Here is a 25,422-nt window from a genome sequence, read left to right on the forward strand (position 1 = left end):
GCACGGCCTCAGAATTGAGGGACATCCATTTAGAATGGAAGCAATGATTAATTTCTTCAGCCAGAGAGTGGTGAATCTGTGGAATTCACTGCCACAGGCAGCTGCGGAGACCAAGTCCTTGGGTATATTTAAGGCAGAGGTTGATAGATTCTTGATTGGTCAGGGCATGAAGGGTTACAGGGGGAAGGCAGGAGACTGGGGCTGAGACGGAAATGTATCAGCCATGATGAAATGATGGAGCAGACTCGATGTAGCAAATGGCCTAATTCTGCTCCTATAACTTATGGTCTTACTTATGGAAAAACTATACAAAAATTGGAATGTATCTATTTTCTATTTTCCTGTAAATGCCTGCAAGAAATATGGTTCCTGAATGTGCGTAAACTAATTTGCACGTTTCTCTACAGTAAAATAATGAGTACACAACAAATATGTATCTACTGATTACCCATCTTACATCCAGTCATCAACCTGTACTGTTATTACTATTCACTTTCACTGTTGCTGCTGCCTGACAAACTGAGCATTTCGAGCATTCATTCATTTTCAGTTCAGATTTATAGAAAACTGAAGTGCTTTGTATCCCAATGTTTCTGCAATCTCTCATTTGTTAGACCATAAGACATAGAGGAGCAGAATTAGGCCATTCAGCCCACCAACTATGCTCCGCCATTCCATCATGGCTGATTCATTATCCCTCCCAACCTCATATTCCTGCCTTCTCCCCGTTAATCTTTGACACCTATCCATCTCTGCTTTAAATATACACATTGATTTGACCTCCACAGCCATTTGTGGCAATGAATTCCACAGATTCACCAACCTCTGGCTAAAGAAACTCCTCATCATTTATTCATACGTTTGAATGAGACACCCCTTCCCCCTCATTCTTCTAAACTCTAGTAATAGACCCAGAGCCATCAAACACTCCTCATACATTAACCCTTTCGTTTCCAGGATCATTTGTGTGAACTTTCTCTGGACCTTCTTTTGTTAGAACATAGAGAATCACAACACAGTACAGGCCCTTATTAATCTGTTTTTCACATCTCCATATCGATCAGCTGTGATTAACAAGACTTTCTTCTACCAGCACCACCTCTATCTGTATAATTCTGAAATTGGACTGCACCCTGTCATAGATATTCCTTGTTCTCTCCTATTTAACATACATTGGTTACTAGCATACTGTAGTTCTGATTACATCAACTCTGTTGCTCTCTCCTGATGAGTGTTTCTGACATTTTCTGTCAATATGTGTTGTAAGTACTGTTTCTGGCATGAAAGCCATCCGCAAATTTACTAACCATGGCACTACATTCTCATCCAAATTGTTAACAGAGATGATGAATAGTGTCAAAATACTTTAGCATGTGGCCTCATTGCAATCATGAAATTGAAGCCTTAAGGATTTATACTTTTACATGACAATGGAATCGTAGAACATAACAATATAGAAACAACTCCTTTCGCTCACCTAGTCTGTGCCAAACTACTGTTCTGCTTGGTCCATTGACCTGCACCTGGACCATAGCCCTCCATAGCCCTCACATTCATGTACTTACCTAAACATCTCTTAAATCTTGAAAACAAACCTATATCCATCATTTCCACGGACAGTTCATTCCATGCTCTCACTACCCGAAGATGTTTCCCTCAGGTTCCCCTTAAATATTTTACCTTTCACTCTTAATTCATGACCTCTAGTTCTACAAGAGATTGAAAACTCCACTGAAGACCCAACTTCAATATACTTACAAAATCTAATCTCTCTGCTGGAAGAGGACTTCATCAGTGTGCTTGGTAATGAGTTAACTAAATTACTTAAGAGATTATGCAGATGCTGGAAATCCATAGCAACACACACAAAATTCTGGTGAACCTCAGCAGGTCAAGCAGCATCTATAGAGAGCAATAAACTGTCAACATTTCACACTGTGAACTTTCACCAGGACTGGAAAAGAAGGGAAAAAAAGCCAGAAAAAGAAGGTGAAGGGGGGAGGAGGAGTACAAGCTGGCAGGTGATAAGTGAGACCAGGTGAGGGGGAAGGTGGGTGGGGCCAGAGGGATTAAGTAAGAAGCTGAGAGGTGATAGGTGCAAGAGGTAAAGGGCTGAAGAAGGAGGAACGTGACTGGATAGGACAACGACTACGAAAGAAAGAGAAAGAGGAGGGACACTGGAGAGATGTAATAGGCAGCTGAGGAGAAAAGAAAGAGTGAGAGGGGAACCAGAATGGGGATTGGAAAAAGAAAGAAAAGTGAGGGAGAAAGAAATTACTGGGAGTTAGAGAAATCAATGTTCTTGCCATCAGATTGGAGGCTACCCAGATGGAATATAAGGTGATATAACTACTTATTCACAAAGCAGAGAGTACCTTAACAGTTATCAGTACATTGATATAAATATACCTGTGATTTATATCAAAGTGTAAATTTCAATATTTCACACATGTTGCTTACATAGAATACAGTGGATTCTAGTTAACTGTGACACAGTGGTATCAGTACACCTTGGCCCATTATGCAGCTGCCCCAGTTAGCTAAAGTTTCATGCAAATAGTTAAAAGGTGTAAAAAAGAACAAATTACCATTTAACTGAGTAACAATTGCAGTGTGACACCAGTAAACAACGTGACAAATGACATTCCATGAAACTTCTTCCTTTAGTTCTTCTTTCAAATATGATTCTACAACTAAACTGCGTGCGATTAGGACCTGTGATTTACATTTTGATGGTGGTTTTTGGGCTGGTTGAGCAATCTGGCACTTTGCTTTCTCCGAGGATATTCAATGAGATTTGGAGCAGAGTGTGCGGCCTGGAGGCCCGGTAGACTGGAGATGGAACGCGAGTCCAAGATCGACTCCAATGATTCTCTCTGACTGAGGAATCGAGGGTGTGAGTCCAAGATTGACTCCATTGCTTCTCTCTGACTGAGGAATCGAGGATGTGAGTCCATGATTGACTCCATTGCTTCTCTCTGACTGAGGAATCGAGGGTGCAAACCCATGATCGACTCCACTGCTTCTCTCTGACTGAGGAATCGAAGGTGTGAGTCTATGATCGACTCCATTGTTTCTCTCCGACTGAGGAATCGAAGATGTGAGTCCAAGATCGACTCCATTGCTTCTCTCCAACTGAGGAATCCAGGGTGTGAGCCCATGATCGACTCCACTGCTTCTCTCTGACTGAGGAATCGATGGTGTGAGTCCATGATCAACTCCATTGCTTCTCTCCGACTGAGGAATCGAGGGTGCAAGCCCATGATCGATTCCATTGCTTCTCTCTGATTAAGACCAAGCAAGTTGAAGTCGACGAGGATGAGAGCAAAGGATGGGCAGGTGTTCCCTCCCTCTCGTTAGCTGCAATCGGGGGAAAGAACAGGAGTCTTGGGATCCACGATACCAGGATAGATCGGCAAGACTATGGACTCATTTTGGGGACTTCCAGGTTCATATTCAATGTTTTCACGATTCTGGTTACACTTTTTTTTGCTGTTTTTGATTGGATTGATCAGGACAATCAATGCAGACTGAGGCACATCGCAAAGAATGACTCTGCAGCCAGCAACGGCTAGTGACACAACGCTGAACTGAACTGAATCCTGCTGCTTTGATGTGTGATATTCTATTTGTTGTTCACTTGTTTTTTGCTATTTGCTCAATTTGTTCTTTTTTCGTACACTGGGTGTTTAATGTTTTCTTGAAAGGGGTCCATGGTGTTTCTTTATTTTTTTGGCTGCTTGTGGGAGGAGGAACCTCAGAGATAAATTCTGTGTACATACTTTGATAATAAACATAATTTGAATCTTTGATCTTTGAATAATATATTTAAATGAAATACAGAACAAATGAGAATACTACCTATACAATGCTATAAAACTGTATATTAGTTCCTAATAGTTATCAACAGGGAAATTCATCCAGTGTACGCTGCCATTTTTTTTTGCTTGACTGTAAATGAACAAATTCAGTGCGGACACCTAGTGCAGATAATGGACTGCTTTCATACAATCCTTTCATTGACTGCATTCTCCAAATCTTCGTTTTCATTGTAACTTTCAAGACGATTGTCATTGCCTTCAAATTCTTCATAGTTCCTAGCTTGTTGAAGTAATGAAATTATTTCACTTTCTCTTCTGGCATCTCCAATCCAGAATGCTTGGAACCTCAGTGAGCAAAACAGCTTCAAATTGTCTTACCACTTATTTCTCGCCAACTATTAGTGGTACTGCTTTTTGAAGACAAACAACGCAACTGGCACTATTTAAAAATTGTTCACTTTAAACCTGGTGCAGTGTCAATCAGCCACACAAATGCATGCAACTGACACTAGTTAGAAACTATTCAGCAAGTTTTCTGTGCCCAATTAAGTGGCATAGTGACCCAAATAAACAAAGGGAATCTAGGTTATTTTCTCAATTAGTTTTTGTTCTTTAAGAGTTGTCCCAAATAAGTGGCTGCCCAATTAACCGATGGTCCAATTAACCAGAATCCTCTGTATTTTAAACCAGCCCTCTTGAGGAGACAAAACATGCAATAAGCTTCACAATAAAGTGTTATATAGAAAGTATATGCTGTTTCTATTCATGTGCAGTTCCGTCAAAGTTGGAAAAGATTTACTGCAATTTTAAAACATGTTTTTCTTGCATTTCTTTTACATTCTTGAGGGTTCTACTTTTAGAGCGACCATAATAAATCAGATTTTTCTGCACAGATTAGAAAAAGATTTTGAACCCAAACATAAAAAGATAATTACTTTTTATACTCGGATTGAAATAGTACATTTTAAACAAGTAAGACAAGCACTTGAAAATAACTTGTAGGAAATGGCCATCTACTCTATTAAGCCAGCGATACAATCACATTTGGAGCATTCTCATTCTATTCTGAGCAGCAATATAATTGCCCAAGAAGGATGAAAAAAAAATTAATTTGGGATACTGTTCCCAAACACACTTATTCCTCACCCTTCTAGCACTACCTCAATGTGAGCCAATCGCACTCGGTCCTGGAGATCATATGACCATGCACATACTAATAGTTAATCTCCACTTCATGAGGTGATCAGGCCAAGTCAGGATGCACCTCATATAGTTGAAGGCTTCCCACATCTTGCCATAGCATAGGTAATTATGCGGGAAGCTCCCACACTCTCCCAAACTTGAGTACAACTGTAGAAGATTTTGCGTGTGACGGCAGAATAGCATAGTGATTAGCACAATGCCAATATAGCCCAGCGACCAGCGTTCAATTCCTGCCATTGACTGCAAGCAGTATGTATGTTCTCCCCGTGATGGATGTGGGTTTCCTTCGGGTGTTCCAATTTCCTCCCACAGTCCAAAACCATACTGGTTAGTAGGTTAATCATTCACATTGTGTAATTGGGCGCCGTAGGCTCGTTGGGCGGGAAGGGCCTGTAAGCATGCTGTATCTCTAAGCAAAAGGCAACAATAACACAGCAACAGTGGTGTGCAGAAGAGTGGCTCTGAATGAAAAACATGAAAAAAACCTTGAAGTGGATGGGCTGCAGCAGCTAAAAGCCACAGACACTCCATGGCTACTTTATTAGGTAAAGGAGGTAAAGTTCGAAGTTCAAAGTAAATTTATTATCAAAGTACAGTTACAGCCCTGAGATTCATTTTCTGGCCGGCATACTCAATAAATCCGTAATAGAATAATAACTATAATTGAATCAGTGAAAGACCACACCAACTGGACGTTCAACCATTGTGCAAAAGATAACAAACTGTGCAAATACAAAAAGAAAGAAATAATAATAAATAAATAAGAAATAAATATCATGACCATGAGATGAAGAGTCCTTGCAAGTAAGTCCATAGTTGTGGGAACATTTCAGTGATAAGGCAAGTGAAGTTATACCCCTTTGGTTCAGGAGCCTGATGGTTGAGGGGTAATAACTATTTCTGAACCAAATAATGTGAGTCCTGAGGCTCCTGTACCTTGTTCCTGATGGCAGCAGAGAGAACAGAGCATGACCTGAGTGGTGGGGGTCCTGATCATGGATGCTGCTTTCCTGCGACAATGTGTTGTATCAAGATTCAGATTTATTTATTGCATGTACACTGAAACATAGTGAAATGTGTTGTTTGTGTTAACAGCCATCACACCTGAGGGTGTGCTGAGGGCAGCCCGCACATGCCAGCGCAAACATAGCAAGCCCAGGATGTTTGACGGAACAACAACACAGAATACAACAATGAACAACAACAGTAAAACAAGCCTTGTTGCTCCCTCCCTCCCACCCCCCGCAGGCCTCTGTGCCTCCAGTCTCCAGTCTTCAGCATTCAGCTTCAACTCCTGGACTTTTACAACTATACGACATTGATTTTGGAGGTAAGTTCATGGAAAGGCTTCAGAACGGAGCATTGTAAAGCCAACCACAGAACAGTCTAAAACAAGAGAGATCTGTAGATGCTGGAAAACCAAGCAACTCACAGAAAATCCTGGAGCAACTCAGCAGGCCAGGCACCATCTATGGAAAAGAGTTTCAGGCCAAAACCCTTCAGCAGGACCGGAGGAAAAAAAAAGATGAGGAGTAGATTTAAAAAGTGGGGGAGGTGAGGGAGAAACACAAGGTGATAGGTGAAACCAGGTGGGGGAGGAAGGAGAAGTAAGGAGCTGGGAAATTGATTGGTGAAAGAGATACAGGGCTGAAGAAAGGGGAATCTAATAGGAGAGGACAGAAGGTCAAGGAAGAAAGAAAAAGGAGGGAGGAGGAGCACCAGAGAGAGGCAATATGGTAAGACAATGAAAAGGGGATGGGGAATGGTGAAGGGCAAGGGGGATTATTGGAAGTTCGAGAAGTCGATGTTCACGCCATCAGGTTGGAGGCTACCCAGGCGGAAAATAAGGTGCTGTTCCTCCAACCTGAGTGTGGTCTCATCGTGACAGTTGAGGAGGCCATGGATTGATATATTGGAATGGGAAAGGGAAGTGAAATTAAAGTGAGCAGCCAGTGGGAGATCCCACCTCTTCTGGCGGATGGAGCACAGGTGCTTGGCGAAACAGTCTCACAATCTGCGTCGGGTCTCACCAATATACAGGAGGCCACATCAGGAGCCCCGGACATAGTAGATGACCCCAACAGACTCACAGGTGAAGTGTCACCTCACCTAGAAGGACTGTTTCAGGCACTGAATGGTAGTGAGGGAGGAGGTGTAGCTCCTCCAGCATTTTGAGTGTGTTTCCAAGAACAGTCTACTTTAGCACAAACAAGCGAAAATCTGCAGATGCTGGAAATCCAAGCAACACACACAAAATGCTGGAGGAACTCAGCAGGCCAGGCAGCATCTATGGAAAAGAGTACAGTTGACGTTTTGGGTAGAGACCCTTCAGCAGGACTGGAGAAAGAAAGATTAAGAGTAGAGTTAGAAGGTGGGGGGACAGTCTATTTTAGACTTTTTTTCCTTAAATGAGACAGGATTAATTAATAATCTCATAATACGGGAATCCTAAAGCAAGATATAATAAAACCTTACATTCAGTACAAAGGAATAGATAGAGTGGATGTGGAGTCTAGGACTAGAAGGCACAGCCTCAGAATACAAGGACATCTCTTTAGAACAGAGTTGAGGAGGAATTTCTTTAGACAGAGGGGTGGGGAATCTGTGGAATTCATTAACATAGATGGCTGCGGAGGCCAAGTCATTGGGTATATTTAAAGCAGTAATCGATAGGATAGGTTCTTGATTGGTCAGGGTGTCAAAGGCTATGGGGAGAAGGCAGGAGAATGCAGTTGAGAGGGATAGTAAATCAGCCATGATGGAATGGACGAGCAGGCTTGATGGGCTGAATGGGCTAATTCTGCTTCTATGTCTTCAGGTTTAAGAGTCTGGTATCTGAGAGTGGATACCAAAGATCAAAGCCTGAAGGATAATCATAAAGTCTGGAAGAGGAAGCCTGATAGGCCAGGACTAGAGACACGATGTTTACAAGTCTGAGAACCTGGGATATGGACTGGGGGGCTTGTCCTGGGGTTGGATATCTGTCTGTATGTGTAAGCGGGTGGGGGGGACGCTGGTGGGAGGGATGGAAAACATTGTTTTGTTTTGCTGTTGTATGTCTTGCTTTGTTGTGATGGTTGTTGTGTTCTGTTAAACATCGTGGGCATGGTATGTTAGCACCAGAATGTGTGGCAACACTTGCACGCTGCTCCCAGAATATCTTTGAGTGTGCTGACTGTTAACAAAAATGACACATTTCACTGGCTATCTCAATATACATGTGATAGATAAATCAGAATTTGGTATTGAAAAGCACTTCAACACATCCCAATGTACAGAGAAGTGCCATATAAAAACAAATTTGATAGTTCTGGGCCTGTAGTGGCTGGAGTTTACTTCAATTGGGGGGGGGGATCTCATTAAAACCTATCAAGTGGACGTAGAGAGGACATTTCCTGTAGTGGGGGTGTCTAGGACCAGAAGGTACAGCCTCAGAATAGATGGACTACGATTTAGAACAGAGGTGAGGAGGAATTTATCCAGAGGACAGTGAATCTGTGGAATTCATTGCTATAGAGGGCTGTGGAGACCAAGTCATTGGGTATAGTTAAAGAGGAGGTTGATAGGTTCCTATTTAGTCAGGACGTTTAAGGTTACAGACAGAAGGCAGGAGAATGGGATTGAGAGGGATAATAAATCGGCCATGATGGAATGGCAGAGCAGACTCGATGGGCTGAATGGCCTAATTCTGCTACTATGTCTTATGATCTAAGTCTCCTAACTGTCCAAGATTCAAAATACATTTATTATCAAAGTATGTATGCAGTATATAACCCTGAGATTCCTCTTCAGAAAGGACAAATGCAGAATTTAAGCTCCATCTACTCTGCATTATGATTGGATAAGCTATAAATATGTTATCTGAAAAGAAAGTTCAAATAATTTCTTACCTGTAATTGAACAGTATACAATGTGTGGGGCAATCACTTCTATGTCTTTGTATCCAAGGCCCATTTCTGCCAGTTTCCCAGGAACATAATTTTCAATCAATACATCGCAAACAGATGCCAACTGCAGGGCACAAATCAAAGACCTGTTTTGTAATTATTACAGATATATAAAAATGGCAAACATTACATTGAAATAACAATAAGAAACACATTTTCAATAAACATTAAATGGTGCATATCCTCCACCCGAGATGGCACTGGTGTAACATGGTGACATTTTGCAGGCAGTTTACAAAGCTTCTAAATATACCTACTATATGTCAGGATGCTGTTTATTGATTATAGCTCAGCATTTATCATCATTATTCCAATAGTTCTGATCAAAAAGCTACAGAACCTGAGCCTCTGTACTTCCCTCTGCAATTGTGATCCTTGACTTCCTAACCAGAAGACCACAATCTGTGTGGATTAGAAGTAACATCTCCACCTTGCTGACAATCAACATTAGCACACTTCAGGGATGTGAGCTCAGCCCACCGCTCTGCTCTCTCTACACCTATGACTGTGTAGCTAGGCACACACAGTTCAAAAACCATCTATAAATTTGCTGACAGTAAAAACATTGTTTGCAGATGAGAAGACGTACAAGAGAGAGATATACCAACTGGTTGAGTGGTGTCATAGAACAACCTTGCACTCAACGTAGGAAGACTAAATAACTGATTGTGGATTTCAGAAAGGGACATACACCAGTCCTCACAGAAGGATCAGAAGTGGAGAGAGTGAGCAATTTCAAGTTCCTGGGTATCTCTAAGAATGTAACCTGGACCCAACATGTCGATGCAGCTGTAAAGAAGGCAAGCCAGTGGCTATTTCATTAGGAGTCTGAGGAGATTTGATATGTCACCAAAAACACTCGCAAATTTCTCAGATGTACCCTGGAGGGCATTCTAACTGGCTGCATCACCGTCTGGCATGGGGCGGCTACTGCACAAGATCAAAGTAAGCTGCAGAGTTGTAAAATTGGTCAGCTCCACAATGGGCACTAGCATCTGAAGTATTCAGGACATCTTCAAAGAGTGGTGCCTCAAAAAGGCAGATCCATCATTAAGGACCCCCATCACCCAGGACATGTCCTCTTCTCATTGCTACCATCAGGACGGAGGTACTGAAGCCTGAAGGCACACACTCAACTGTAATTCACAGTTTTTATATGTATTGCAATGTACTGCTGCCAGAAAGTAAACAAATTTCATGACATATGCCAGTGATATTATTCTGATTCTGAACTACTCTCACTGCAATCCGCAGCCTGTAAATTCCTTTTAAGTAACATACTTTTGAACCGCCTTAACACACTAGCAATTTTGTGATCTTGTGAGCTATGGACTCACTCATTTTCAAGGTCTCCAACTCATGTTGTCAAAATTAATTGCTTATATATTAGAATTATTATTTTCTGTTAGAAACATAGAAAATAGGTGCAGGAGTAGGCCATTCGGCATTTCGAGCCTGCACCGCCATTCAGTATGATCATGGCTGATCATCCAACTCAGAACCCTGTACCAGCCTTCCCTCCATACCCCCGATCCCTTTAGCCGCAAGGGCCATATCTAACTCCCTCTTAAATATAGCCAATGAACTGACCTCAAACTGTTTCCTGTGACAGAGAATTCCACAGATTCACCACCCTCTGTGTGAAGAAGTTTTTCCTAATCTTGGTCCTAAAAGGCTTCCCCTTTATCCTCAAACTGTGACCCCTCGTTCTGGACTTCCCCAACATCAGGAACAAATTTATATTTACTGTGAATTTACTGTGTTTCTTTATATTTACTGTGAATGCTCACAAGTAAATGAATCTCAGGATTATATATGGTGATAAATATCTACTTGGATAATAAACTTACTTTGAACTTGACATAAGCTTCACTTCTAAATCATTGGCGTAAGCATAAACAGAAGGTTGAAGAACAACAAATTGCAGATGCCTGATTCAAACTAAAGAGAAATGCTGGTGGAAATCACAACTTGCAAAAGTTGGTTGGAGTAATTGTTTGAGGGAACATTGGCTCAACCATCAGGCTCTTGTACCAGAGAGGATAACTTCACTCAACTCATCATTGAACTGTTCCCACAACCTATGGACTCACTTTTAATGACTCTTCATCTCATGTTCAAAGTTCATAGTACATTTTACTGTCAAAGTCTCAACAACGATTGCTTATTTATATATTATTATTATTATTCCTTTTTTTCTTTCTTTTTGTATTTGCACAATTTGTTGTCTTTTGCACGCTGGTTGTCTGCCTTGTTGGTGCAGTATTATGGTTTTTGGATTTACTGAGCATGCCCACAAACTTCATAATACAAGGATGAAGAGAAATTTCTTTAGCCAGAGGATGATGAATCTGTGGAATTCACTGTCACAGACGGGCTGTGGAGGCCAATTCGTTGGGTATATTTAAAGCAGATGTTGATAGGTTCTTGATTAGTATGGATGTCAAAGGCTATGGGGAGAAGGTAGAATAATGGGATTGAGAGATAAATCAGCCATGATCAAATGGCAGAGCAGATTCGATAGGGCAAATTGCCGAATTCTGTCCTTATGTCATATGGCCTTATGGTCTTATGATTGCTGATGCCCATAGATCTAACTAGACTAAGGAAATGGAGTAGTAAAATCAAGTGCAAAGCTCCCTAACACAACAGGACATAAAAGGAGTCAATCGCCCTTCTCCACACCCCAAACCAGGCAATGTGACAAGATTTAATACCAACATCAAAGACAGAGGAAAGCTACAGTCATCAGACATAGTGTAGATCAGAAAAACTGAGGAAGGTGGTCCTCACCACAGCAATAAACGTTCATGAGCAGGAATGCAGAGGTGAGTTTCAGGGCAGTGAAACCAATGATAAAGCAATAGATAGTACACAGCAAACACTACTGTGGAACAAGATCGCCACAGAGCTACTAGATTATATTGAACTGCAATTACCAGACCTGGGAAAATTGTTCACGACCAAAACATTTCATAATTTTGTGACTGAGTAGATAAATACCAGTCCACAGGCAAAGCGCTCCCCATCGTTGAGCACATCCACAAGGAGCATTGCCACAAGAAAGCAGCATCCATCATCAAGGACCCCCATTATCCAGACTAAGCTCTCTATTCACTACTGCCACCAGGTTCAGGAACAATTTACGCTCTAACCACTAAGCTCATGAGCTAGTGTGGATAATTTCACTCACCTCAACTCTGAACTGATTCCACAAACTACAGACTAACTCTGTAACTCATGTTCTTGGTATTATTTATTTATTTATTATTTTAAGTTTGCATTTTCTTGCCTTTTGCACATTGATTGTTTGTCAGTCTTTCTGTGGAGTTTTTCAATGATTCTATTGCATTTCTCTGTTTTACTGTAAATGTCTGCAAGACAATGAATGTCAGGGTAATACAGTGGATACTGATTAATTGGGACATAGTGAGTCCGGTACATTTTGGCCCAATTAAATGGCTGCTCCAGTTAGCCGAAGTTTCACGGAAATAGTTACAAAAAAGACAAACTACTGTTAAACTGAATAACAATTTATGTAATTAAATGATATACAGAACAAATTAGAACGCTACCAATACCTCTCCAATACTAGAAAACTGTGTATTAGTTCACAATAGTTATCGACAGAGGAGTTCATCTGCCGTGTTCTCTTGCTTGACTGTAAATGAACAAAATCAACGCAGACACCTAGTGCAGATAATGGACTGCCTTCATACAAAACATCTTCCAAATCTTCATTTTCATTGTAACATTCAAGATGACTGTTGATACTTCTATAAGTCCTAACTTGTTTAAGTAGTGAATTGTTTCATTTTCACTCCCAGCCATTTCTGGCACCTACAAGTCTAATTGTTTGAAACTACTGTGAGCAAAACAGTTCTGAATTATCTTGCTGCTTATTTTTCGCCAACTGTCAATAGTCAATAGTTTTCAATAGTTCCATTTAATATCAGAGAATGTATGCAATCACTGCTTTTTGAACACAAACACACATAACCAAAGCTATTTAAAAACTAATTGTTCTAAGCACAATTAGAGTAGAACGACCATGAAAGTGCACACGCGTGGTGTTAGTTAGAAACTGTTCGGCAACAGTCTCTTCAACCCAGTCACTTAGCATGGTGTCCCAAATAAACAAAGGGAATCCCGGTTATTTTCCTGATTTAGTTTTTGTACTTTAAGAGCTGTCCCAAATTAACAGCTACCTCAATTAACCAGAATCTACTGTATAATGTGACATATACATACATTTATAATAAATTTAGTTTGAACTTTGAACACTGTTAAACAGAACACACAAATTGAAATTTAATGCTATTAGCACAGCAGATTGTACCAAGAAGTAGCTTGGGAGAGATAGACATTAATGTTTGTATATTTATTTGGGTTTATTGGAGCAGTGGTTAGTTAGAGACTCCACACTAACTGTGAAAGTCAGAACAAATACAGGAGGCTGCAAGAGTTGCAGTGCCATCTAGCGTCACTGCATGGTAGTACAGTAATTACTCTGTCAGCTACCAAGGCCAATGAACACTGCCAACATGGGGGAATGACCACATTGCCAAATCTTCTCAGTAGCTCAAAGATACTGTATAATATATTTCATTATTAATCATTGACTGATGACAGCATTACAAAATCAGTTTCTTATGGAGTCCAGAGGAAGCACAAAACTGCAGAAATTCCCCTCAAAGGGCCTACATCATGTTGTATCTAGAGCACGGATTTGTTCCTCATGGTTTTCAAATGCCAGGAAATGACCGCAAAAGCATAAGGTGAGCATCAGTACTTTTCAAAAAACAAAATATTGCTGTCGCTGGATATCTGAAATAAAGTGAGAAGAACTGGAAGTCATAAACACGAGGGATTCTACAGATGCTGGAAATCCAAAGTACCACACAAAATGCTGGAATGACTCAGCAGGTCAGGGAGCATCTGCGGAAAGGAATGAAGAGTTGACATTTCAGGTCTTGGCATAGGTGCTGCTGGAACTGCTGAGTTACTCCAGTATTTTGAGAGGAATACTGGAAATCGCAAGTTAGCCATTATCCACATAGAGAGAAACAAAGCTAAAATTTCATCTCAATGACATTTCATCAGAATTGGAACTAACTGAAGATTTTAAGACTTAAGGGGGAAGGGAAGAGGAGATCAGAATGCAGGTCTCATGAAACTGTGAAAGGCAGAAGAAATTAAAAACAAAGGTGATGGATGCATAGTGAAGGTGATGGGAGATTTACCATGATCCTGCCTGGATTAGAGAGCAAAATGGTGGAGAAACTCAGCAGGTTAGGCAGTATCTACAGAGAGGCATGCAGACCGGTGGTGCAGTCAGACTTCAAGGTGAGTGGTCTTGTGTTCAAATCCAGCTGGCTCCTTGCACACTTTCCATGTGTGCTGGGTTGAGCATCAAGCTAACAACTCAGCCTGGTAAAAAAAACAAATGCTAAAGAAATGGCACGGTTGCTGCCCAATGTGCCACAAGGCGTGGAGAGGAATAACAACAGAGGGGAATAAACAGTTGGAGATTTGGGCTGAGACCTTTCATCAAGACCAGGCAGGAAAGGAGAAGAAACAAGAATAAGAAGGTTGGAGAAGGAAACAGGAGTGGATTAGAGAGCATAACTTATGAGGAAAGATTGAGTGAGCTAGGGCCTTTCTTTTTGGAGAGAAGGAGGTGGCGAGGAGACTTGACAGAGTTGTACAAGATGATAAGAGGGACAGATCGAGTGGATAGCCAGATATATTTTCCCAGGGCAGTAATTGCTAATGTGAGGGAGCATAATTTCAAGCTAATTGCAAGAGGAGGGTGCATGGAATGCCCTGCTAGCGGTGGTGATAAAAGCAGATAATTAAGGACATTCAAGAGACTCTTGGATAGGCGCATGGATGGTGATGTGCAAGGGAAGGGTTAGATCAGTGGTTCCCAAAGCGAGCAATATCACCCTTTAAGAGCTGTGGAAGTTTCTAAGGGGACGCTTGGCAGCAGGAAAACCAGCAGAGTGATTACAGGCTGAAATTTAGTAATTAATTACTTATTATTAGCATTTTATCTTCAGTGCTTCATAATTGATTTCAATGATCACGTAATTATCTCATCTCTTGCTAACCCACCATTCTCTTAGACTTTGCTCAAAGTGCATTATAGTTGTTGAAAAGCAATGTGACAATTCTATATTTGGCATTTCATGAGAAATCTGGACTGAAGAAATCATAAGAACATAAGAAATAGGAGCAGGAGTAGGCCATCTGGCCTGTCGAGCCTGCTCCGGCATTCAATAAGATCATGGCTGATCTAGCCATGGACTCATCTCCACCTACCTGCCTTTTCCCCATAACCCTTAATTCCTCTACTAGGCAAAAATCTATCCAATCTTGTCTTAAATATATTTACTGAGGTAGCCTCCACTGCTTCATTGGGCAGAGAATTCCACAGATTCATCACTCTCTGGGAAAAGCAGTTCCTCCTCATCTCCGTCCTAAATATTCTCCCCCGAATCTTGAGGTTATGTCCCCTAGTTTTAGTTTTACCTATCAGTGGAAATGACTTTCTGGTCTCTATCTTATCTATCCCTTTCATAATTTTATGTGTTTCTATAAGATCTTCTCTCATTCTTCTGAATTCCAGGCGACTCAATCTCTCCTCATCTCTGGAGTCAACCTGGTGAAGCTCCTCTGTACCGCCTCCAAAGCCAGTATATCCTTCCTCAGGTAAGGAGACCAGAACTGCATGCAGTACTCAAGGTGTGGCCTCAGCAATGCCCCTGTACAGTTGCAGCATAACCTCCCTGCTCTTCAATTCAATCCCTCTAGCAATGAAGGCCAACATCCCATTCGCCTTCTTGATCACCTGCTGCACCTGTAAACCAACCTTTTGTGATTCATGCACAAGCATGCCCAGGTTCCTCTGCACAGCAGCATACTGAATTTTTTTTTTACCATCTAAATAATAATCTGATCTTCCATTTTCCTTCCAAAGTGCATTTACTTAACCTATCTATACCTCTCCTCAGACTCTCCGTATCTTCTGCACAATTTGCTTTTCCACTCAATTTGGTATCATCAGCAAATTAGATACACTATATTCGGTCCCCTCTTTCAGATCGTTAATGTATACCGTGAACAGTTGCGGGCCCAGTACTGACCCCTGCAGCACACCGCTAACCACCGATTGTCAACCAGAGTAACACCCATGTATCCCAACTCTCTGCTTTCTATTAGTTAACCAATCATTTATCCGTGCTAATACATCACCCCAACTCTATGCATCCTTATCTTATGGACAAGTCTTTTATGTGGCACCTTATCAAATGCCTTCTGGAAATCCAAGTAAATAACATCCATCTATTCCCCTCTATCCACTGCGCTTGTTATATCCTCAAATAACTCCAGTAAGTTTGTCAAACAGGATCTGCCTTTGCTGAATCCATGCTGCATCTGCATGATGGATCCATTTCTTTCCAGACGCTTCGCTATTTGTTCGTTAATGATAGCATCAAGCATTTTCCCAACTACAGATGTTAAACTAATTGGCCTATAGTTACTTGTCTTTTGCCTACATCCTTTTTTTGAACAGTGGCGTGTCATCTGCCATCTTCCAATCCGCTGGAACCTGCCCAGAGTCCAGAGAACTTTGGTAAATTATCACCAAAACCTCTACTATAATTTCTGCAATTTCTTTCAGTACCCTGGGATGCATTTTATCAGGACCAGGGGATTTATCTGTCTCCAGGCCCACAAGTTTGCTCAGCACTACCTCTTTAGTAATAGCTATTGTATCGAGGTCCTCACCTCCCATTGCATCCATAACATCTCTCTTTGGCATGTTGGATGTGCTTTCCACCGTGAAGACCAACACAAAATAGTCATTCAAAGCCTCTGCCATTTCCTCATTACCCAATATCAATTCCCCCTTCTTGTCCTCCAAGGGACCTACATTCATTTTAGCCACCCTTTTCCACTTTATATAATTGACCCACCCAGCCAACACACTTTTCGTCCCTCTTCCCTCCGGGAGAAGGCTCAGGAGCTTGAAGACTCGTACGGCCAGATTTGGGAACAGCTTCTTTCCAACTGTGATAAGACTGCTGAACGCATCCTGACCCGGATCTGGGCTGTACCCTCCAAATATCCGGACCTACCTCTCAGTTTTTTTGCACTACCTTACTTTCCATTTTTCTATTTTTTATTTATGATTTATAATTTAATTGTTTAATGTTTACTAATTTTACTATTTTTAATATTAAATATTTGTAATCCAGGGAGTGGGAAGCGCAGAATCAAATATCACTGTGATGATTGTACGTTCTAGTATCAATTGTTTGGCGACAATAAAGTATAAAGTATAAAAACTTTTTGCTATCCACTTTTATATTTTTTTCCTAGTTACTTTCATAATCTACCTTCCCTTTCTTTATTGCTTTTTAAAGTTTTCCCAATCTTCACTATGCTTGGTGACTTTGTATGCACCAGCTTTTAGTTTGATGCCTTATTTTATTTCCTTAGTTATCCAAGGCTGGCTATCCCCACCCTTACTGTCCTTGCTTTTAACTGGAATATATTTTTGTTGAGCACCGTGAAAAATCTCTTTGAAAGTCTTCCACTGTTCCTCAACTGTCCCACCATATACCCTGTGTTCCTAGTCTACACTAGCCAAACCCTCCATCATCCCATTGTAGTCTCCATTGTTTAGGCAAAATACACTGGTTTTAGATTGAACTACTGCACCCTCCATCTGTATGAGAAACTCATTCATACTGTGATCACTCTTTCCAGGAGAATCTCTAACTACAAAATCACTAATTTTACCTGTCTCATTGCACAGGACCAGATCTAAGATAGCATGTTCCCTTGTAGGTTCAGTAACATGCTGTTCAAGAAAGCCATCGTGGATGCAGTCTATAAAGTCCTTCTTAAGACTGCCTCGACCAACTTGATTCACCCAATCTATGTGCATGTGAAAATCCCCCATGATAACTGCTGTTTCATTCTTACATGCCTCAGATATTTCTCTGTTTATTGCCTGTGCCACTGTAAAGTTATTATTCGGTGGTTGATAGACAACTCCCGCCAGTGAGTTTTTTCCCTTTACTATTCTTAATCTCTACCCCGATGGATTCACCATTCTGCTCCTTAGATCTTGTATCGTCTCTATCACCCTGATCTCATCTTTATTTAAGAGCGCCACCCCACCTCCCTTACCTTCCTGCCTATCCTTCCGTATTACCTGATATCCTTGGATATTTAATTCCCAATCCTCTCCACCCTGCAGCCACGTTTCTGTAATGGCCACTAAATCATATCTCTTTGTACTGATTTGTGCCACAAGTTCACTGACCTTGTTTCGAATACTACGGGGATTCAAATAAAGTGCCCTTACACACATTGTGCTTTTACTATCTTGTAATCTTTTTCTCTTTTGCACTTGACTTTTCTTCACTCCACTCTTACTTTCCTCTTTTTTATCTTTTGCTTTTTATCTTTATCCACACTTTTCTTTTTTACTTTATTCATACTTCTCCAATCTGTTGAACCCCCCCCCCCCACTATTTAGCTTAAAGCCATATCCACAGCCCTAGTTATGCGATTCGCTAGGATCCACGTCCTATCACAGTTCAGGTGGAGCCCGTCCCATTGTATAGTTCCCTACTTCCCCAATACTGGTGCCAATTTCCCATGAATTCAAACCCACTTCTCCCACACCAATCCTTGAGCCACGCATTTAACCCTCTAATCTTCTTGACCCTATGCCAATTTGCACATGGCTCAGGCAGTAATCCAGAAATTACCACCTTTTTGGTTCTGCTTTTTAATTTAGTCCCTAGCTTCAAAGTTCCCTCAGCAGAACCTCGTTCCTCATTCTACCTAAGTTATTGGTACCCACATGGACCACGGTAACTCCCACTGCAAAATCCTCTGCAGGTTAGGTAATATGTCCCGAACCCGGGCACCAGGCAGGCAACACAGCCCTTGGAACCATGTCTAGTCAGAAGCTGCCAATATCTGTTTTCCTGTTCCATTTTCTTCCTTTGTAGTGTTAACGTTCATTTAATTTTGATTCACAGTTCCTCAATGCATTGATATTTTTAGTCATAATTTAGGTGCATCCCTCTCCAAAATGTGTTACATTGGTACTAAAAACCATTTTCATGGTGTCAACAATACTAGAGAGGAGAGGACTAGAATATAAATGCGAAGGTGTAATGCTGAGGCTTTATAAGGCATTGGTCAGATTGCATATGGAACATTGTGGGCAGTTTTGGGCCCCTTATCTCACAGAGGATGTGCTGGCATTGGAAAGAGTCCAGGAGAATGATCCAGGAATTAAAGGATTAACATATGAGGAGTGTTTGATGGCTCTGAGCATGTACACACTGGTTTATAAGAATGGGGGGGGGGGGATCTCACTGAAACCTGCTACATATTAAAAAGCCTAGATAGAGTGGATGAGGAGAAGATGTTTCTTCCAGTGGAGGAGTCTAGGACCAGAAGGCACAGCCTCAGAATACAGGTATGTCCCTTTAGAACAGAGATGAGAAGGAATTTCTTCAGCTAAAGGGTGGTGACTAGGCGGCTATAGGGCCAAGTCATTGAGTATATTTAAAGCAGAGGTGGGTAGGTTCTTGATTGGACAGGGTGTCAAAGGTTTACGGGGAGGAGAATAGGATTGAGAGGATAATAGATCAGCCATGATGGAATGGCAGAGCAGACTCGATGGGCCAACCAGCCTAATCCTGTTCCTTTATGTTATGGTTTTATACCAGATTCATAAAATATAAACAATAACCAAAGAAGTAATGGTGTGCACATGAATACAAAGCTCTTGCAAATGTTTCCATTTACTTTGCAATGCATACAAAAGTGTACATGTATAACTGCATAAGTATGAGAACCGAAAGCCTATTTTCCACTTTGGTATGCGTTACTCATACTTATCTGTCAGCCATGCAATCATTTGCATCTGGATTTCCATACAGCAATAGGCCAAACGACTGGAAAACAACCAGAACATGATGCTGAAATCATTTGTGGCAGGGTGGGAACAGGAGAAATACTTTTTAAAAAAACGTTCAGAAGGTTCTTAGAATAAGAAATGTAAGATGACACACGGCCTGCAGATAATTAGCACTATTTAGTTTCCAACTCAATACAACTTGTTCTTGGCCTATAGTTTTCACAGCAATGCTGCTTTTGAAAAACATGCAAGCAACAATGGTACTGTAATGCTAAATCAATATTTTTAAAGATTAGCAGTATTGTCTCAAGTGCATCAAAAACATAAAGTGAAACTAGTCAAATCAAATCAGTGGGGATTGTGCTGGGCTCTTTACCCACTTCTGGCACCGGCATAGCATGACCACAACCTAGTAACCCTAACCATTAGATATAGGTGCAGAGTTAGGCCATTTGGCCCATCAAGTCTACTCCACAACCAGGACACCTTCGGACTGTGGGAGGAAACTGGAGCACCTGGAGGAAACCCATGCAGTCATGTGGAGAATGTACAATCTCTTTGCAGACAGTGGCGGAGACTGAAACATGATCAGTGATTTTTAGGGAACAGTGATCACAATATGACCGAGTTCACTTTGAAACTTGAGAAGGAGAAACTAAAATCCAATGTGTTGGTATTTCAGTGGAATAAAGGAAATTACAACAGCATGAGAGGGAAACTAGCCAAAGTTGACTGGAAAGGAACACTAGCAGGAAGGACAGCAGAGCAGCAATGGCTGGAGCTTCTGCGAAAAAATGAGGGAACTGCAAGACAGATATATTCCAATAAGAAGAAATTTTCAAATGGAAGAAGGACACTACTGTGGCTGACAAATGAAGTCAGATCCTAAGTAAAAGCAAAAGAGAGGGCATACAAGGAAGCCAAAGCCAGTGGGAAGATAGAGGATTGGGAAGCTTTTAAAAACTTGCAGAAGGAAACTAAGAGGGTCATTAGAAAGGAAAAGATGAATTATGAAAGGAGCTTGGCAACTAATATTAAAGAAGATACTGAAAGCTTTTTTAAGTACTGTATATAAAGTGTAAAAGAGAGACGAGGGTAGATATGGGGCTAATAGAAAATGATGCTGGAGATATTGTAATGAGAGACGCAGAGATGGCAGAGGAATTGAATGCATATTTTGCATCAGTCTTCACAGTGGAAGACATCTGCAGTATACCAGACATTAAAGAGTATCAGGGAAGTGAAGTATGTGTGCAGTGAAAATTACGACTGAGAAGGTGCTCGAGAAGCTTAATGGTCTGAGGGTGGATAAATTAACTGGACCTGATGGAACGCACCCTCGGGTTCTGAAGGAAGTAGCTGGAGAGATTGTGGAGGCATTAACAATGATCTTTCAAGAATCAATAAATTCTGGCATTGTACTGGATGACAGGAAAATTGCAAATGTTACTCCGCTATTTAAGAATGATGGGAGGCAGCAGAAAGGAAACTCTTGACCTGTTAGCCTGACATCAGTGGTTGGGAAGTTGTTGGAATCGATTGTTAGGGATGCGATTACGGAATACCTGGAGGCACCTGACAAGATAGGCCAAAGCCAGCATGGGTTCCTGAAAGGAAAATCCTGCCTGGCTAACCTACTATAGTTTTTTGAGGAAATTAGAAGCAGAGTAGACAAAGGAGATGCAGCAGATATGGTGTACTTGGATTTTCAGAAGGCCTTTGTCAAGGTGTCACACATGAGGCTGCTTAGCAAGGTAAGAGCCCATGGAATTACAGGGAAGTTACTGTATTGCATTGGCTGATTGGCATAAAACAGAAAGTGGGAATAAAGGGATCCTATTCTGGCTGGCTGCTATTACCAGTGGAATTCCACAGGGGTTGGTGTTGGGGCCGCTGCTTCTTACGATGTATGTCAATGATTTGGACTATGGGATTAATGGATTTGTGGCTAAATTTGCCAATGATACAAAGATAGGTGGAGGAGCGGGTGGTGTGGAGGAAACAGAGAGCCCGCGGAGAGACTTAGATAGTTTAGGAGAATGGAAAAGAAGTGGCAATGAAATACAATGTTGGAAAGTGTATGGCCATGCACTATGGTGGAAGGAATAAACGGGCGGACTATTATTTAGATGGCGAGAGAAATCAAAATGCAGGGATGCAAAGGGACTTGGGAGTCCTTGTGCAAGATACCCTAAAGGTTAACCTCCAGGTTGAAGTCAGTTGTGAAGAAGGTGAATGCAATGTTGGCATTCATTTCTAGAGGTATAAAATATAAGAGCAGGGATGTGATGCTGAGGCTCTACAAGGCACTCGTAAGGCCATACTTGGAGTATTGTGTGCAGTTTTGAGCTCCTTATTTTAGAAAGGATATACTGACATTGGAGAGGGTACAGAGAGGATTCACGGGAATGATTCCGGGAATGAGAGGGTTACCGTATGAGGAACATCTGGCAGGTCTTGGGCTGTATTCCCTGGAGTTCAGGAGAATGAGGGGGGATCTCATAGAAACATTCCGAATGTTAAAAGGCCTGAACAGATTAGATATGGCAAAGTTATTTCCCATGGGAGGGGATTCTAGGACAAGAGGACGTGACTTCAGGATTGAAGGACATCCTTTTAGAACTGAGATACGGAGAAATTACTTTAGTTAGAGGGTGGTAAATCTGTGGAATTTGTTGCCACGAGAGGCTGTGAAGGCCAAGTCACTGGGTGTATTTAAGGCAGAGATAGATAAGTTCTCGATTAGCCATGGCATCAAAGGAGAAGGCAGGGGAGTGGGGATAAGGTCTTACGATTGCTTGCATTCTGAAGTGATGTGCTTAACTGGTAAACTCATGCACCAACCTGATACTTAAGCCTATTATTTTAACCCCATTTCCACCATTGCCTGTAAGGAGCTTATACATCCTCTCCGTGACTGCTTAGGTTTATTCCGAATGCTCCAATTTCCTCCAAAAGTCCAAAAACATACTGGTTAGTAGGTTAATTGGTCATTATAAATTCTCCTGTGATAGTTAGTTAGTTACTGCCTGTTATGTTGCTGGCGCTTAGGGTGGCAATGAAGGTCCTCCATCTCGGTCTCTCCTTGGCATCCTCTCCATTGTGCCCCAGATGTGGTTCAGGGCCCTTATTTCTACCTCTCTGGTACGGCAACAAGTTGTCTTTGGTCTCCCACATTTCCCCTGTCCTTCAGGGGTCGAATGAAGTGCCGTCTTGATGACGGAGTTAGCCTCTCTTCTCAACAGGTGCCCAATCCATCCCCAACAATTCCTCATGATGACTGTGGCCATGTCCTCTTGGTGACACTGAAGGAGCAGGGTGTGGTTGGAGATCTTTTTTAGCCAGAAAATATGTTGGATCTTCTGGAGGCTCATGGTGAGGAATGACGACAGCTTAGCAAGATTGCGCTGTGTCATGCGCCAGCATTCTGACCCATACAAGAGTGTGGACAGAACACAGCTCTGTTACAGCTTCACCTTGGTGTGAACAAGGTTGATCCCCACATGTTGCTCATTGACCTGAAGATGTTTCTAGCTTTGCTGAGTTTACCCTGAATGTTGTCCTTGGTCCCACCATCCTGCCAAATGGTGCTGCCCAGGTAGGTGAACCTGCCGGTGCTGGGTAAGTCTGCGCCGTATGGCTTGACAGGAGGAAGAGACTCTACATTGAGGGTCATGGTCTCAGTCTTTCTCCAGCTGACTCTGAGTCCAACCTGTCCACCAAAGATACACCGGCACTGAGTTTTCTCTTGCGTGTGCTGGTGTGTGATGGTAATGCATTGTCATCCGCAAAGTCAAGGTCTTCCAAGGTAGAGAATAGAGTCCACCTAATGCCTCTCTGCTTATCTTTTGTTATTTGTCTCACAACCCAATCACCAGGTTAAATAATATCACCGGCATCACACAGCCTTGCCTGGCTCCTGTCTTGATTTCAAAGCTCAAATTCCTGTCCCCAGCTGTGTAGGTGAAGTTAGCATAGGATAAGCTGGATAAATTTGGAAGGGATCCCGAATGATCTGAGAATGCAGCAGAGGCTCTCCTTGTGGATGCTTTTCAAGTCCATAAAATTCACATAAAGTCATCTCTGTGCACTGTTCTATGACGTTACATGGTCTGAAGATCTACGTCTCCGTGCAGTGTTCTACGCAGTTACACCGTCTGAAGATCTGCGTCTCCGCGCACCGTTCTACGCGGTTACACCGTCTGAAGATCTGCGCCTCCACGCACCGTTCTACGTGGTTACACCGTCTGAAGATCTGCGCCTCCGCGTACCGTTCTACGCGGTTACACCGTCTGAAGATCTGCGCCTCCGCGCACCGTTCTACGCGGTTACACCGTCTGAAGATCTGCGCCTCCGCGCACCGTTCTACGATGTTACAGGGTGTGAAGATCTGTTTGACACAGCCTCTGCTTCTCCCGAAGCCAGCATGCTGTTTTCTCAAACACACATCGACAATGACTTTGATGAGAATCTTGCTGGGCACTGACAAATGTGTGACACTATGTCAGTTGCTGCAATTATTTAGTGCTCCTTTCTTGGGGATCCCAACAGTAACTCCCTTTGTCCAGTTCTTGGGTACTTGTCCACGTTCCCAGATTATAAGAAACAGTGGTTGCAGGATGGCTGCTGCAAATTTTGGTTAGCTTTGAACAGCTCAGCATTCAAGTTGTTATGTCCTGCAACTTTGTTGTACTTTAATGATTTAACCCCTTCTTTCTTAGCTGGATCTGTATTGATGTTGAGGTCCTCTGCTGCCTCTTGTATGTCAGGTTCTTCATCTGGTGATGGTCTACTCAGCAATTCTCTGAAATATTCTGTCCATTGTGCTTCTTGCTCTTTCTCGGTTGTCAAAAGCTGACTATTCTCATCTCTCATGCAACCACTGGATCTGGCCAGGAACTTTCTGCATATCAATTTTGAAATCTTGTATATATTTCCCTGATCACCTCAACTGGCTGCTGCTTTGGCCTCCCCTGCAAGGTCTTCAATGTAGACTCTCTTATCTTTCTTAGAGTCCCTTCACTTTCTTGTTAGCTTCAGTATATGCGAGTTGAAGTTTCTCCTTAATCCGTGTTGACTTTGCATCTAACACTCTCTTCTTAATGAGTCCTGACGAAGGGTCTCGGCCTGAAACGTCGACTGCACCTCTTCCTAGAGATGCTGCCTGGCCTGCTGCGTTAACCAGCAACTCTTATGTGTGTTGCTTGAATTTCCAGCATCTGCAGAATTTCTGTTGTTTGCTTCTTAATTTTCTGTCTTTCATAAAAGGCTGAACGTTTTCTGATTTCTCTATTCTTTATTCTTCTTTCTAGCTCTGGACAAACTTCACTGCTCTCCTTGAAGACTGAGGCAATCCATTTTCACATTGTGTTGATCTTGTCTACTGACACATCCTCGTCAAGGTCTTGCAAGGCCTGGAATCTGTTCTGAATGCAGAATGGTGAAGGTAGATTTCACACTGGTTTCCTACTTTAGTAGTTAGATCTCCCACGAC

The 25,422-nt window shown here is 41.9% G+C and overlaps 1 protein-coding gene across 5 annotated transcripts in view; it reads right to left on the bottom strand.

Moving 5' to 3' along the window:
* sugct (succinyl-CoA:glutarate-CoA transferase) overlaps nt 1-25,422 on the bottom strand; it is a 563,356-nt gene that overhangs the window by 458,720 nt on the left and 79,214 nt on the right. For all 5 annotated transcript variants that reach the window (XR_010020283.1, XM_063066726.1, XM_063066693.1 and 2 more), the window contains exon 6: nt 8,915-9,035. Coding sequence is in view for 4 of the 5 variants with exons in the window: in XM_063066726.1 (XP_062922796.1) it covers nt 8,915-9,035 (121 nt within the window). In the remaining variant the exon portion in view is untranslated. The remainder of the gene's footprint in view (nt 1-8,914; nt 9,036-25,422) is intronic.

Source organism: Mobula hypostoma, chromosome 1 (assembly GCF_963921235.1).
Source record: "Mobula hypostoma chromosome 1, sMobHyp1.1, whole genome shotgun sequence".
NCBI classification, from domain to species: Eukaryota; Metazoa; Chordata; class Chondrichthyes; order Myliobatiformes; family Myliobatidae; genus Mobula; species Mobula hypostoma.